The 17,638-nt window shown below is 34.6% G+C and overlaps 1 protein-coding gene across 5 annotated transcripts in view; it reads right to left on the reverse strand.

Annotated features, from left to right (window-relative positions):
• DPYD (dihydropyrimidine dehydrogenase) overlaps positions 1-17,638 on the reverse strand; it is an 879,000-nt gene that overhangs the window by 241,684 nt on the left and 619,678 nt on the right. For all 5 annotated transcript variants that reach the window (XM_057500453.1, XM_036883856.2, XM_036883855.2 and 2 more), the window contains 2 exons: positions 11,061-11,181; positions 10,120-10,239 (listed from right to left, as the gene is read on the reverse strand). In XM_057500453.1, the coding sequence (XP_057356436.1) occupies positions 10,120-10,239; positions 11,061-11,181 (241 nt within the window). The remainder of the gene's footprint in view (positions 1-10,119; positions 10,240-11,060; positions 11,182-17,638) is intronic.

Consider the following 17,638-nt stretch of genomic DNA (forward strand, 5'->3'; position numbering starts at 1 on the left):
GAATTCAAGAATATTTCCCTAATTCACCTACTTGACCCAATTTTCCAATATGGAGACAGAGTGATACAGATAATAAGGGACATGATTTTTAACAATGGTCACAGAAGAGTACATCCACAGATTTTCAAATCCAGATGGAATAAATTTTTGATGAGTAAGTGACATTTGTAGCCTATTAGAATTTAATGAGTAAACTATATTTAGACTGGCATTTATGGCAGAGATTGGATGAAGATATGATAAAAAATTGCCTAGGAGTTCACCTTAAGTGAAGAGAGTTTTGAGTTTGAATCCAAACTATGTCACGCCCTGGCTATGTAAACTTTAGATAGCTGCTTAACCATCTGGAGCCAATGTTTGTAAGGCTATAAAATGGGACCAGTGATACCTACTTCACAGAGTTATTTAAATAAGAATGCATATGAAATGTTCAATACAGTGCTGGACAAATAAAGAACATCTTATTCAAAGGCCTTGATATTTGCACTTGCTATTACTCGTTTCTGGAAGAGCCAGTGCTGAAGAGTGCAGAAACGGCTGGCCAGTTTTGCCAGTAACAAAAGTCTGGCAAGGTAAATTTTCAAATACTATCACTAGCACTAATAACGTATGTACTGTGATTTATTAAACCCAGGCATGAAACATTTTTTTAATTGCTGGTGCTACTTTAGAAGATATAGTTGAGTTTATATGTAAAAACGAAGTTGTGCTCTGTTGTCGTAAAGTTGTGTGAAGATTAGAAGAAATAAGCTAGTGGTCTTCTCACAGACATATGTACAACCAGTGCTGCACTTCACACTGATGTATGTAACCCATGGGTAAGCTGATTTTAAAGGAGACATTTTCTAGATCCCCAATGGTCACATGTATTATTTCTTAAATTTACAGCCTGAGAGAGGATGCATCAAGATATCATGATGGTTCTTCTGCTCCCAACTGTTGTGTCTCAATAGTTCTTTCCACCTTGGGAAGAAGCATATTTCTTGATCATCTCAAATATTACAATGGCTTCCTGCTTTATAGTGTAAAAATTATGGGGTACCAAACAATTCAAAATATTGATTGGTTTTTAAGGAAGTGACTTGGGATTGGGTAACATATTTTTGCCAGTTAGGTGACTTCCAAGTTACTGTTTCAAAAAAATTGAAAGGGGAACTCATCAAATTGCCTAATTATTTTTGTTGATGATCAATAAGTAATTTTAAGCTTGTAATATAGAAGATGTTCAAAGAAATGACTACAATAAAACTCCTTCCAGTCTCTTTTAATTATTTAAATGAACAAGGACTTCCAAATTCATATCTAAAAATAAAAGCAGAACAGAATGATGTTGAAACCCTGACATTTTTGGAAAAATATGCATCAATGAATATATGAACAAATTGTTTTAAAAAGCAGATTTTTCTCAATAAGAAATGTATGGGCCCCAAAATTTCCTTTTATGTTGAGTAATTATCACTATTTATAATATATTTATAATATGATTTTATAATGAAAAATTATAAATTCTAACAATATAGAAGGGAAAATCATCATTTAAAGCCTTAACCCAGAAATTTAAAAAATAAAGATGTCTATTTATAGACATACATTTAGTTAAAGAGAAGTCCCACAGTGTGCTCCATAAAAGAGATTCAAGCTTAAAAGCATATGAAAACAGGACAAAATTAGGTGAGAAAATCAATTGGAAATATTAGCTCCAGGAAAAAATTATGTAAAACTTTCAACTATTATTTTGAATTTGTTTATGTATTCTTAAATAAGTGTCGGTGAGTATAAAATCACTTTGCTATTTAGACTCTATTAGGTTTATTTACAAGAGTGATGTAGCAACTTCATTTTAAGAATAAAGATTTGCAGAACATGGGAGATTAAATCTCTTGCTGTCACTTAAACTTAGTTAATATTTCTAAGGTTGACTTAAAATAGGTGAGAGGTACATAGTTTAAAATTTTTTAATATGAGTTATTTGTGAGCAAAAGATTTGAAAAATAGTGAAATAATATGTGTAAAATCATTACACACATTGAATCAAAATGCTGGGCTCTATAAAAGCATCGCAATTGAAGCTAAGCCAGCCTGACCAAGCTTTTTTGCCTCCTCTATTCGGATCCTAATTCTTCCTGTATCATCACTCCTGTGTCATCTTGACCATCTGCACCTTCTACCATCAGGTCCTGCATGGTTCTCTTGAGGACTCACTACATCCACACTTCAAGATGGGTGCGGTTTGCCATCATGGGTATGGTACCAAATTGTCGAGGCTGCACACCAGGACACTCCCTCATCCAAGAAGGCTTCAGGCAGCTTCCATGGTTGACAAACAGTATCAGGAACAGGCTATAGACATGACTTTGCAAGACTTTTGGTGCAAAATGTAACTATGCTAATGGGTAAGACGCTGAGCATTGAAACAGCTTTATCCCCACAAGATGGGTTATCTCCTCCTTCTACTGATAAAAGGATACCATTGTATACAGCTGACAGAAAAGAAGTAAATGAAGAAAGAAAAGCAGAAGGCTACCAATACTGTTGTCTCCTCCATTTTAAGAGCCTGAGAAAATAACTAGATTTGTTGATATGTAAACCCTTGTCCTGGGAGAGAACTGTTTTTATTTAAAATGTTAGTATCTGCACAAAATCAGAAAAGAAAGACATAGTATTTCATAATTGTGAATTTAATCTTACCCTTGTCTGCCTCTGACACCTGTTTCACTTTCAAAGGACTACTGATATTCATAAATTGTCTTTAGTGGCACTTAGAATGGATTCTCTTTGCATTAACAAGTGTTCAACATGTAATCAAATGGAGTGACATGTTCTATTTGGAGACCTCAAATACTGTGTTCCACTACTTTTCCTAAGAACGAATTTTTACCCTTTTCACTGCAATTTGTTTCAGAAACTTAGCTCTGTGCAGATTCTGCATTTATTTATGAAATACCATGATTCTCTAATCTTACAATTGATTAAAGTCTTGGTCATTATTTTGGAAATAAGATATTCAAACCAAAATGCTCAATGCCATTACCCTTTCATCATCTATTGCTCGATGCAGATTCTCTGGCCCTCCCAGAAACTCTGGGGAACGGGGTCCAATAATCTGTAAAAGTTCATCCAGGTTCTGGTGCACACTGAAGATTGAGAACCCCTGAATTTCATCTCACTAATGGGACTTGGGTAAGTAAAAATCATCTACAATTTAGAAGTAAATAAGCATATTTTCCTTACCAACATACATGAATCCTTACACATAAAAGAATTATATATATAATCTTAAATCCAAAAATTAAGGATTAATCTCATTTGTATTTTGTAATCAGGCATTCTCTTTTCGCAAGTTTCAAGACCTTGCGCTACTGAGAACCAGTGACATTTTGATAGTTCTTTAGATGTTAGGGATGGATGTGTTGGCCTTATAGTCAGAGTAATGCTGGAGAGTTGGGTCTGATGCTTAAGCCCATGAATGGATAAAGATGGCGGGGAATCTCATTCTAGTCATGCCCTCCTTTCCTAATTTCCCTTTTTGCCGTTTGGTCTTCCGCTTTTCCTTAGGGAGCTGAGTGATTGATAGCTTATCCCAGTGACTATATTACAGCCGCTTCGACTAGGGCTCTTTTCCTTATCATTAGCAGTTAGCCTATGGTTAAATTCACAGCTGACTGCTTGGTACAGCCCCTGAGATTTAAGGTTCTGGCCTTTAGAAAATATTTAACATGAAACTGAAATTTTGACATACTGAGAACTCAGTTCTCTGCAAGGCTTCTTTAATTAATCCAGTGTACTGTACCATTGTTCTGTATAAGACTGTGACATGGTGAACTGTTCCTGAAGCTTACAGAGATGTGTAGTCCTCAATTAAACAGTCACTGACGTGTACCTACACTGATTTTTTAGTACAGCAGGTATGTATGAATCTGTGAATATTTAAATTCAAGCTCAAACAGTGACACAATATGCTCTAGTTTTACTTTCACAATAGAACATTTTTTTATTAATTTCAAGCTTGAAATCATTCTTTATGAAAAAAACACACAGAGGAAAGAAATTTAATAATTCATCACCACTGCTACAAAGGTAAGTTTTCTTAATATGCTTGTCAGAATCCTTTAATTTACAAGCTTCCAAATATTTTCTTAGGAACAGGTACAGATATTATTTTCCTAATTTTGAACAAAATAAAAAAATATGCATACTATCCACATAACCATAAATTTGTTGGCTCTTAAATACTATTTGATTTTATTATTTATCTGCAGGACCACAGTTATTTTTAAATAGCTAAGGAAAGGATTGTAGACCTTGATCTATGCTTTAAACCTTTGCCCTTGCTCCAGTCCGTCGATGAGCTGTAAGCATCTATGAATATGGCAGCTGAGTCCCAGATGAAAAATTATGCATCTCATAAACTGCTATTCTGCTGAAATGTCAAGCCAACGCAAGGCTGTACCTCAAACTCAGCACTTGGCATTTTCCTCCTGTCTGCTTTGTTGCCATGAAGCAAACATGAACAGTGAGAATTTGTGTAGGGCAGGTAGCAGGCGAGATCACCGTCAAAAATCTATTATTAGGGCTCTGATCTCCTGAGCAGACAACAGCCAAACTGAGAAATTCAAGCTTCAGGAAAGGCAATATAATGCAAAGAGAGAGTCTTTGTCAATCTGTACAGGATTGACAAATGAGCGTGATTGAAATGAGAATAGTTCTAATGGTGAGCTTTTCTGAACCAAACTGATAATTTATAAGGAAAATTGTAATTTAGTATCTTTATTTGATAGGTCTATTTTTGACTGTTCTGCAAATATGGTGTATATCTATATCTATATATATATTTCTATAACAAAGTCTTTAATAATTGGATCAGTTAAACTTGTGATAGTCTAAGAATATTTTTACATATGTAAATAATAGAGCTTTTGCATTATTTTGGCACACGCAAAAAAGAAGACAGATAAGACAGATGAATGAGTGTAAGGTGGAAGGGTCTGATTTTAACTATTCTTTTGGCACGATTTGTCACTGCTTTTTAAAATTCATTTAAATATTATCTTTATCTGGTTATTTTGGACATTTTGGTATTAAAATGTAAGTTCTTATTGATAAAGATGGTTACAACAAATAGCTGAAATTTTTTGACAGATAGGCGTGTTTTTCTAAAAGGATTTTATGCATCAGTAATCATGTGATTGACGCTAAAAAAAAATCCAGTCCATTAATAACTACTTCCTACAAAAAAAATCCATCCTACATTTTATGATATGATTATAATTTATACTGTAAGAACTTAGAGCAACCCTGCCAAAATCTTCAGCTGTTTGCTTGTGTAAGTAGTTATTCAAAGCAAAAAGTGTAACTGAAACTTCTGAGTTCCCAATCTAGTAAATGTTTTGTCATCCATTTTATACAGTCATTAATAAATACATTAAAATAAATTTAATTTTATGGTTGTAGCAGGTTACATTGGATTAGCATTTATGTAGTGCCCAGTAGCTGAGTTTAGGCAGCTAAGTCACTGCAGGATCCAACAATTCATGCCTAGGCCACTATTTTAAAAACGAACATGAAATATGCAGTGTGGAGTTGAGATTCTTTTTTAAGCAAATATATTGATTCACATTTGTGCAAGTTTTCTAAACTATACACTTTGTACTCATTTCCAGCCCTATACCAGCACAGAGCCACAAATGACAAGCTTGCAACTTTCTACCTTGTACCTTCTTTTATTGGCATTTCCCATGTTGGTTTTACAATGAAAACAACTTTAGGAAGCTTGTAATTCTAAGAGCTCAGTTAGAGTTCAGTGTCCAGTAGCCCTAGCTAGATTTCATATCATTCATTATTTATTTGTAGAATGGAAAAGAATTTATGGAGTATGCTGTTATCATTTGTTAAGAAATACACAGTCATTTTTTAGTTTCTGTAATATCCTGTATGTGATTAGTAAATTTGGGTTCCTGAAATAAAGATCAAATCTTGAAGGTCGTCCCTGATGAATTACTCACAAATCAGTATGAATTTGTGTTTATTAGTATGAATATTTAATAAAATATGTTCTGTAGTTTAAGTTGATACAGAATCAGTAATTTCAAACAAGTGTCCAGAATTGAAATTGAGAACAGGAATTTCCTTTTCTTTGGTAAAATAGAACAGATTTGGCAAATAAAATCATTTCAAATAGTGAGTTAATTTTTCAAATGGGTAGGAAGTAAATTATACTGAACCTAAAGTAGCTATTATTTCAAAGTGCCTTCTGCAGAGAAATTTCAGAACAAATAAACAAACTATGTACACAACACTGGAGTAACATAACAAACCTAAAGCATATGTCCAACTGCCATTAATAAAACACAATAATAAATAGCAAGAAAAATTCTTCAAATGAGTTTACTCTACTGAAAGATGCTTGATTACTGTTTCTCCATATGTAGCTGTAAATTAATAAAAGTTATCCTTGTGAAGTCAGTTGTGAAAGACATATCTTTAGTTATGCCATACAAAACTCATTCTTAGCACGTCTGAAAGAATCTTACTCACAGGGAGTACTAAATATGAAAATGTCACACCAGAACTGGTAACACCATTTATATAGGTGATAGTAATCACCAAGTTAGGAGCTATATTAAGATTCCTCACTGATGTGGGAACAAGGTCGGAGAAAAGGTCAATGAGAAACTAAAGAAAAAAATAACTAAATGAAATCTAGAAAAAATAATGAGTATTCTACTTGAGGCTGAGGTTTATAATGTTACTTATGGAATTACTGTTTCTTTCAATGAAATAGGTAAAACCAAGGAATCCTCTCCTGCCTTCCCCCTCTCCCCCAAAAACCCTCGGGAACATATTCAACTGTTTGGTGATATATGAATTAATTGTTATTTGACATTAACAATTAAATTGTCTGCATGGATTCTAGAAAAAGGAATGCTAGGTGGTAACTTACAATGTAGTATTTACTGTCCAAAGAAAGGTAGAAAATGTTGATTCTTTAGAGCCAATGATTTATACTGGAGTACTTATATGGTGGAGAGCTTAATTAGCTATCTTAGTTTCACAAAAATATTCCTTATGAATACTGAACAAGCTTTCTATTAATACTGTTCTCACTATGAAATCACCTTTAATCTATAATTCAACCTTTAAAGAACTCATACTGTGAGCATGCATCCTGCCAGGCATTTCTCCACAGTTGAAATTCAGGTTTATATATCATTCTATTATGATTTGGTTCACATGCTCCCCCTGCCCCCTTTCCCCCCACACACCCATGCTCAACATCTTAAGGTGAGTTGGAAAAATGCAGTTTCTAAAATAACAGCTGAGGATGAGACCTTGGAATGAGGTCCTAACCCTTCCTCTTGATAAAAGTTTTCAACTGTAACAAGTAGAAATTATCTTCTTTAATGACTTCTATAGGCTAAATATCTTATTTCATATAACAAAGAAACTTCTTTCTAAAACAGTAGCTTTCTGACTTTTGAAGTTAACCACAATAAAAAGTGCATTTGACATCATGACCCAGTGCATAAATATATACACTTGTGTATATTACATATATAACTGAAAAAAAAAGATGTTTGACCAAAGAATGTTTATCCCAACTGCATGCAAAGCATTGTGGCATTTTTTCTATGCTATGTCACTTAAAAAAAATGTTGATTACAGTTCGTTAAACTTTCTTTCGTAGCACATACACGAGTTGGCAACCACAGTTGGAAAAACTTTGCTTTAGAGACCTCTAGAATCCAGACTAATCATATTTGAAATAATTCACCTGACATTCCTTAGCTGAGGTTCTGTCTTCCCAATATTAGTCACTGCCCCTTCTTAGCTAGTGTGTTTAAAAGAAAAACACTACTGAAATGCGACCTTTCTACAGAATGTACACTATACCCCAAGTACCTATTTTCCCACTTAAACATAACAAAACCTTCATTTCAAATAACAGAAATCTTATTCTGAGAAAAAAATAATGAAGACTGAATAAAGGGATAAAGAATATTGGCAGGGAAAAACAGTCTTCCCAGGCAATGGAAAGGATGTGTGTATTTCATGTGGCTCTCCAAATTGAACTCTGTTTAGCTTTGACTGAAAAAAAAATATCTGTGATTTAAGCAGCTCTCTCAAAGTAGACATTCCAGTACTCTGAGAGAACACCTGGGGAAGTATTAGCACTGTGTTGTGGTAATTTTTAAAAAATCTTATGAAAATATCTAGTGTATTTTAGGACATTGTATACTGAAGCAGGGTTTAAAGTCTTGACAGCTATATTTGATAAAACTAGGTATGGTATTTAGCCATTTTGATACTTCCATTACTCCTAAAATTTGAAGTTATTATGATTTAACACAATTTTGCTAGGATTGGTTTTGCTGTAACTCATTCCGAAGGTACTTTGTTATAGAACTTGCTTCTGTCCTAAAATATATTATCATTGCCTATATAAATGGCTTTTCAGCTTCTATTACCTTTAAATTAAAGCAAACATTGCTTTAAAGGAGAAAATCTCTATTAATTTTGTCAATATGGAGAAAGGCTGTTTTCAAAACAGACTGTTTAAAGAGAAGGGACTTATTATAGAACCTATTAGAAATGAGGTACAAGCCCTTAAAAATGTTAGGGACTTTCTGTTCAACCCAGTTTTTAGCTGAGTTTATAACCCAAGTGAATATTTATATATGAATTTATAAATCTTAGAAATAGAGTTTTATGGAAGTGTTAACAGGCCCTGAGGTATAGCTGAACTTGTTTTCAGATACAGCTATAATTTCCAGTGTGTGTATGTTTAAAGACTGCCACACAAAAGACTTTTTCTAATGCTGTAATTTTGTACTTTTATTAGACTGAGTTATAGTATGGGAGAATATTCAGAAATTGCAGCTTAAATGAGAAAACGTGAATGGTGTTACTTACATAAAATACTACTGCAATAGTTCTTTTATTAATTTTTAATGTTCAGCACCCTCTGTGACCTCCTTTATTCTCTTACTGTCAACATGGCAGGCTGGAGAAATTGAAATGGGCTGACAGAAAACATAGTGCACGTTGCAGCCCAACTCCAGAGTCTCTTGACTCTTTCTCTGAAGCACATGCTGATGCAGGGTGCACGTTATTATGCATTAAAATAATATTTAAGGCCCTGTTTGATAGCTACTGGTAAACGAGTTGTGTCTGGACCCTGGGCAGGTGCTCTTCGTCAGCCTTCCCCTTTCTGACATTGTGGAAATGGGAATGGCATTTAATTAAAAGCAGACTATAATCTTTTATTTTTTTTTTTTTAATATCATGGCTCATAGACACACTTCATACTCTTAAAACATAATACCTCAGCATGGATAGTGCTTTTTTTGTGTCTAGACAGCCTCTTCCAAAAGCATATTTTGGTCTGAATCAGCAAGGCCTTCCTTAACAGTGGGACACTGCTATGTTATGTATATTCACCATGGTCTCTATCACCAAGGAGACTAATCCCCATACCAGTACAGTCAAGAACCTCACAGCATTGTCTTTGCAAGACCAACTTCATGTTGTCACAGCAACAGAGCACACAGGGTAAAGATACTGAACGGGACTTTGGGATTAAAGCTTATCTTTCTTTTTTAAATGCAAGTGTTTGATGATGAGTATGCAAAGGTGTTGAGTTCTGCAAATGTGTTGTCAGCCGAAGCCATAAATGCAACGTTTTAATGGTTCGTTTGGGACAGTTGTGAAAGTAAGATTTTTGTGCAGAAGGTAGATTTCAAAATTCTGGGAAAAGTGGAAACTAATCCAGACTATGAGAAAGATTTTCTAATCAGGGTTCTTATGTTTGTCTCTTAGCAAGCCTCGGTGTTACCCTTTACTAGTGACAAGACCACTGTGACAATGAGAAATTCCAAGAAAAACACAGACTAGATGAGAGGAGAATTGGCATAAAACCCTATACTGGTATTCTCTCATCTCGTGCTATCAGCTACTTGAGTCTTCACTCTTGATCTCTTCTCTATTATGAATCTTGACCCGCAAAGAGTTATAAGAATTTGGGATCATAAAGGCTATGATACTCTTGCTTGACTTACACGTGAACTTGCGGTTTTTCAGCAACTTCCACAGAAGCAAAGTACAAGGAGAGAGAACACCTACCAGATACCCCTCCGTACGTAGTGCGCTTCCCAGTGCCCACTGCTGGCCAGGGTGTGCCATCGGCTTTCAGTCCTATCAGACCGGAGACAGTGTTGGTGGCTGTAATGCCATCTGCACCACCTTTGAAAAGTATATTAACATTTACCTGCAGTTTTTAAAGGGACAATGGCTAAAACTCATTCAAACCCTCACAACCCGTGAAAACACACACTCTACATTCCCTTGAGAATATTTCCTCCTAGCAATGTCTTCACTAATTTCACTCCTATAATTCTTTTTAAAATGCTAAGCATACAAATTTTTAATGATCACGACTTCATTTTTCCAATTATTATATAGATTCCTATGACAAATATTTTGTGTTCAGGGCTATTCTCCAGGTAATTCATAATATCTTTGCAAATCAGATGCAATTTCCATTGGATGGAACACATCACATATGACTTATAAAGTCATGCATTGACTGCATGATTCATGTATTCAATAGATATTTATTGAACATAGGTTAAAGGCAGTGCACTAGACCCTACCACATATAAAAGGAGCACATAAGAAATTTCGCATTGTGGAAGCAGGTGTCTTTGTTTTTCACTTCATTAAATGTTCAAAGGCTATTGCTAGATTGTTACAATATCGGGTCATTTTTTTGGAGTGATTTGCTGTGACTGAGGTTTTGTTCCATGATTCTTTGTGTGCAAAACAGGTGTTTAGCAGGAAAAATTTAAATGTTTTTGTTTTTGCAGGCCAAAGTTTGCAGTCCATTTACTAGCTTGAGTCCAGATGCAACTCTACTGCATTTTGAGGTCTAGTGCCCAATTTAACACTTCTCTTAAACTCTGAACAAAGATATACATCTGTAGATAAAGGTATAGTTTAGTAAGTCTGTATAATATAGACCCCTACTTTCAGAGCTAGGGCACTGATGCAAGTCCAGTTCTTACCTTCCTTTGCAGCTCTTGCGATGCTTACGATATCAGTGACATTTGGGGTCAACTTGGCAAAAAAAGGAACCCGAACAGCTTGCCTAACCCAGCGACAGATGTTCCGCACCAGCTCTGGATCCTGTTCAAATAGGTCAGTTAAATATAGAACATAATTAAAGAATTGTGATCAAAATGTGTACTGGAACAACAGCAAAGCTAGAGATGTGTGAGACAAATCCAACTTGACAACGAGCTACATGATATATTTCTCAAATTCCTCCTCAGTACTACACCTAGACTCATTAGGGAATGAAGGTTAACACACTTCCAGTGAACTGCAAATTTGTCACATAAAGGTTAAATTCCTCAAGAGAGCCTTTGGAAAATCAAATTACAAAGAACCAAATGGAGGAGTGTTTCCCACTTCCAGTTAAGTAATATCAGGAATAAAACATAAACTTCTGGTGGTGAGTGGAGGAAACATTACAGAATTTCTAGTGCCCTCATCAGTTTGAGCCTCATAAAAAAGTATTTAAACTGCTGGCTCCCAGGTGAATAATATTAAATCTGAGGCCTGTTTTCATTATTGGAAGACTTAGTCTTGCTGAAGTGTATTCACAAGTAAATAAATCTGTGACTTCCTAATCAATCTAATATGATATATAGTATATGCTAATATGGAATAATTCAGTCTTGATGATACATGAGCTGATCAGTAACTTTAGCTTACTTTTCTAAATGTTACCAAGATCTGTAGAGCACTTTTCAACATTCATTGACTTGAAAGAATTGATCAAAATGACAAAAATGAAATAAAATATCAAATGCTCATTTTTAAAAGCAAGGAATAGACATTTTCAGGCATCTGTTACCTGTGATTTTGCAGGCTTCTATTTCCTCCTGGGACAAGTATCATTTAGAGGGCAATCACCTATCCTTTCCATTGAAACTAACTTAGCTGCAGTAATGTTCTTTGATTTCAACACATACAATAGTCCTTTTTTTCATTACTTTTAGTGCAAAATTTATTCTGACAGGTACTGATAATGCACTTTGATAAATTACCTTAAAATATGCAACAGCAAGTCATTATTGAACATGGTAATATTATCTTAGCAAGTTAAAATGTTTTTTGAATAAAAGAAAACCCAGGAAAATACAGACATATATCTTAACTATGAAACAGGAGGCAAGAATATAATGTGTAATTAATATTTTTATATGTAAGAAAGTTGCTCTTTGCATTTTAACCTTTCAAATTCTTTTTAGATGAGATTTCTAATGTTCTAACCTTTAGAAAGAACCTTTTCATTTAGGTTTAATGTGCCTTGATCCGTCATCTTGTATTACTTTAAAAGTTATGCGTTGATGTGCTAAGATACTCCAATGAAGTAATTTCTGTTGATTGCTACTGTCTCTATTCAGCAAAACTAACAATATTAACAAAAAAAAATCTTTGTTTGGCTTGTTCTTTTTTCAGGACAGTCATTTCTTAATTAAACAAATATTTAAAAAGGCAGTATATGGAATGCTCTACAGGGCATACTGTGCATTATGAATAGTAAAATCTGGAGACTTAGCTGAACAAATTCTAACTCATGAAAATGGAGATCTGCCCCTGCCCATGCAGTGTCCATGAAATATTTATAACTGCTGCATTGGCATTATGAAGGCAGTTGCATCTTTGTGACTTTCATTTTTAAGTTATGAATTTCCCTGGAACTTAGCCTGGAAATGACAGTAACTGTAGGTGATATGAATTGCATGTGCTTTGCAAAAGCTCTCTTTAAGGTAGAACTTGACAATAATTTAAAGATCACTTGAATTGCATAATACATGGAAGGTAGCTGGACAAGAATTACTGAAACAAATTTAAAGTATTATGTGTTTCCAACAGAGTGAACACTAATAATCTGACATAGGCTACTAAGTGGCTTTCAATACTATTGACCACGTGTCTTTAACATTTACTCTGATCATTTGTCACATATTTTTTTGTAGGTTTTCACTAGTTGAATACTTTAAATGAATGTCTTTTGCCCATTGTTTAGCAATTTGGAATTTTGTTCCAACTTTTTCATTCAAAAAAAAAACTGTGGTCTCTTGGTACCATTATTATTGACTCATCTGTCTCTTTTTGAGACACCATAATTTGACCCTCATATAGTTCTCTGGTAAGATACACGGTGTTCAGATATATTATTGTCATCCTCATACTCAGCCAAACCAGCTGCTGACTAATTCTCATACCCAGTTGAAACACAATTTGATTAGTGGGTGTTTTAAAAACAACTGACAACATTATAGTGAAAATTAATGACTGTCCTGTAAATTGCAAAGTTTTATGTGACAAGCATAATAGGGAATATTGTAATATGCCTAGGAATGTGGTGAGCCTAATAGCATGATAAAATGAATTTGTACACCTTGGGGAATTAAAGGATAGACTCTAACTATTCACACTTTCTTAGTTTCCTCACACTTTTGATATTAATGTTGAAGATCTAAAGGCAATTAATAGTGTTTCTGCATCTTGACCTTCTCATTTTCTAGTGTTAGAATCAGATGGTGTTGCCCTTCCTAATAAAGTATTTTGTAGAGTCTTATTGAAATGAATACATTTCAGACAATTTCCAATCCCTGCCCCCCAAATCTTCAGTTTAGAAAATACAGAAAGGTACTATTAGTTAAGACAAATTGATACTTTAACATTATCCACATCAACAAAAAGTAAATAAAACAAAACCATTTGGACTGCTTTTCTATTTCTGGGCACAAAAAGTATTTGTTGTGTCAATGAAAGAAGAATGAATGAAATGGGAACATTTTCAGTTGATTTTTTTATATATTCATCAAAACATAAACTATGTCTATGTTTAAGAAAAACTTGCATATACTTTGTAATAGAAAATGTCTACAAACATGAAATCCAAAAAGACTTCTTTACAAATCTGGGATAAATCTAAAGAAAAATGGTGTATAATCAGGCAAAAAAAATTAAAAAATAAAACCCACCGTAACATCTTTAAAAGAATCTAAGCCACAGAAAGTCTACTTGGATCACCAAGTTATTTTTTTAGCAGCTCTTCCTACAGGTCTTAGTAATGTTCAACCCTGACCATGATCTGCAATTTCTCCCACAGCAATAGTGTGTGTGTGTGTGTGTGTGTGTGTGTGTGTGTATGTTTTTTTTACATTGGTTGGCCATTTTGTTTTTCATATGATTGCTAAAGAAAGGTCTGAGCAACAGAATGGGTTTTCTGTGATGGGGTGTGTGATGTGATAAGCAGGAAAGCACTAAAGCCCTCAGAGGAATGAGCACCTGGCCTGGGGAGCAAACAGTGGTCTTGAGAGGACCACATGAGGTAGAGGTCCCAGACCAGACTTACAGAGTCCTGAAAAGAGTGGAAGGCAAGCTAGAGAAAAATTTGGCCTCTTTGACAATTTTAAGGAGAAGCAGCTCTGTATCTGCTGGCAATTAATAGACTCTGGAGTAGGTTCCTATGAAAAGCAAACAACTATTACAACAGGGAAAAGTAGAAAAAGTAGTGCTGACTAGATTGTTTGCTGTAAGTAGTTTCTACTGTCCAAAATGGGTTGTTTTTAAGACTGTATCTTCTACCAGAAGATACTAATTTTTAATTCTAGTAACTAGTATGCCTCTAGTTACATATTCCAGAGGTTTCTATAAATGACACATCTCTGCATTGTCAGACAGGCATTTATACCAATTACCTAGGGCATCAAATCTCATTGGCTTTACACCCTATACAAAGGAACAAGCATGAGAGAATGAGATGGAGAATTTCTTGATAAGTTAAATTACCAGTGAAATTTTTGACTTTAAGAAACATTTCTCTCCAATTTACCTGGTAATTTTTACTCTGTACAATTCTTTGCAAAATGGCTTTTTTAGAAGGAGGCATTTCAATGAATCCACTGAAAAATGTAACAGTTATAAAATGTTTTCCACTAAGGAACTCCTAAGTCTTAATTCACATGTCATGCCAAGAAGTAGCTGGCATTTTTATTATGTCCACTTTTCTGATAGAGAGAACTGGGGCCCAGAAGATCAATCTGAGTACCTATTTTCACCTTCTTAATTTTCTTTCCCATTATCATGTCCTAAACCATCATCTTCTTTAGCGAAATTGCTCCCTAAAGTGAAATTCAGCCATCAATTGTAAACTAGAACTATAAAAGGTTTCTACTCCATTTATACCTGTAGGCCTGGATGCAGCATCTGAGTAATAGGCAAATGTGATGTATTTATCCTTCTATGACAATAAAATAGGACAGAAAGAGTTAACTACTCCAAGTCAATGTAAAGATTGTGCACTGGAATGGGAAGGTAAATCAATTTACATTTTAGCATGTATCTGTCTTGCATCAGTTTTCCTGGCTTAAAAATTCTAACAATGAAACAATCACTTTGTAAAAGGGTTTGAAACTTTCCCATAAAGGTAAATATGCACTTACCAATCAACCCATCAATTGTACTCTTAGCTACATATCCAAGAGACATGAAAACATATATCCACACAAAGACTTGGTGCAAGAATGTTCATAGCAGCTTTATCAAAATAGCCCCAAATTGGAAACAACTCAAATATTTATTAATATGCTAATGAACAAACATATTGTAACATATCCACACAATGGAATACTATTCCACAATAAAAAGAAACAAACTACTGAATCATACCACAACTTGAATTAATCAAGAAAACATTATGCTCAGTTAAAGAATTACACAAAAGAGTAAATGCTGTATATTTACATTTCTATGCAATTCCACAAGGGCAAAACTATGCTGATAGAAAACAGGGCAATGGTTTCTGGGATTGGAGTTGGAGGATGGGGGAGGGATTAATGGGATGAGGTATAAGGACATTTTGGGGACAGTGGAGAAGTTCTATATCTTGACTGCAGTGGTGTTTAACATGAGTGCAGACATTTGCCAAAACACATGAAACTCTGCAGTGAAATGCATTCTTTCTACTACAGGTAAATTATACTGTCACAGATTTCTTTTAAAATTAAAAAAATGCTAAGGGTATTCAACTATAAATAGAAAACTGAAAGCCAGTGGCATTGTGGGAAATGTGGGTTCTATTCTTTCAACAAATATTTATTAACATTGCAATTGGTTTGTGGTGGAGACTAAGATGAGAGGAATAAGAAAGGAAGAGTGTACTAGGAAATACAATTCAAGCATGTAAATAAAAATGCATGTTGGATGTTAAGTATAAAAAAGGAGATCATGATAATGCTCTTCTCATTTCAAATCATTTTAGAACACAGCACAAGGTTGGGCACATAGGCACTCAATGACTATTGTTGAATTGATACAGCTTACACTGCATTAATTGACACTGACTTTAGTTCTGTTTATTTAGAAAAACTTGAGGATATAAAATAAGTGGATCCAGGATAAACTGAAAAACAACTCTTTTGTGCTAATGCATTATGTTAGCAATGGGGATTTAAAGATGTATAATATACTTGCCCTGTTCTTTAAAATAAAACTAAACAAATACTTTGTAATCTGGGGGGGAAATACATATAACATATAACAAACATGTCATGTGAATATAAAATGTTGTAAGTATATTGTTTGTGACTATAAAACATTGCAAGTATATATACATGTAATGAATGTGTGGTATAAAATATTTTACATGTTTTATATGTACATATACATACATATATATGTATATATATACATTTTTCCCCCTCTACTTCCCTTGTTCCTTAAGTTGAAGATGCCAGAACTGCTTGAGTGTTCTCCCTTCCCCAGGCGCATACAGCCTTGCGTTGTTTCTCACTTCGGGCCTTTCTTTCTTTCTCTCCACCCAAAACATCCCTCATCTCTTTTCTTATATATAACACCCCTCCCAACAGCCCTTCCTGACCAATCCTCCCACCCTTCCTCAGCACAGAACAGATTAATAAATGACTCCCTTTGAAATACTTCTAGACTATTTCTTTATTCTTTCACTTACCATGGTGTTTTACAAGCATTCATGTATTTTTTCTCTCTCTCTCTGCTATACTGTTGGTCTTTTAAGGGATGCATCTTTTTTATTCTAAGCCCCTGGTATAACATCTGAGACATTAAAGACAATAGGTACTGTGTTGAATGAAACAATAAAAAATTCCTAAATGTGTTCCAGCTTCCCACAATACACAAGAAAACATTTGCCTCTGGCCTTCCATGGAGCCAAAATATGATGTAAATATTAGTAGTTCTTGCCCCCCATACCAGTGGAGTTTGTAAACAAACTTTTAGTGCAACCAGCAAGCTAAAGTGCTTGAATGGCATCTGTCCCTGCTATGGCCTGGCAGTCCATGAAACCTCCCTGAAGTACCAGACTGCCCACAGCCCTTTCTGTCTGAATCTTTAGGATATTGAGGGTTCTCCAGTTTGCACCCCTAACCCTGTCTCAATTCCCAGTTCTTAGTTCCTGGGGCCTGGTGGGGAAACCTACTCATATTTTTTTGCCAGCTAACAGGGACTTGCTTTCGTATTTCCTTTCTTTAAATTTGATTCCCTCTGACTATGGTTTAATGCTATTTTTCTTCCTTTCAGACAG

Source organism: Manis pentadactyla, chromosome 4, assembly GCF_030020395.1.
Source record: "Manis pentadactyla isolate mManPen7 chromosome 4, mManPen7.hap1, whole genome shotgun sequence".
Classification (NCBI taxonomy): Eukaryota; Metazoa; Chordata; class Mammalia; order Pholidota; family Manidae; genus Manis; species Manis pentadactyla.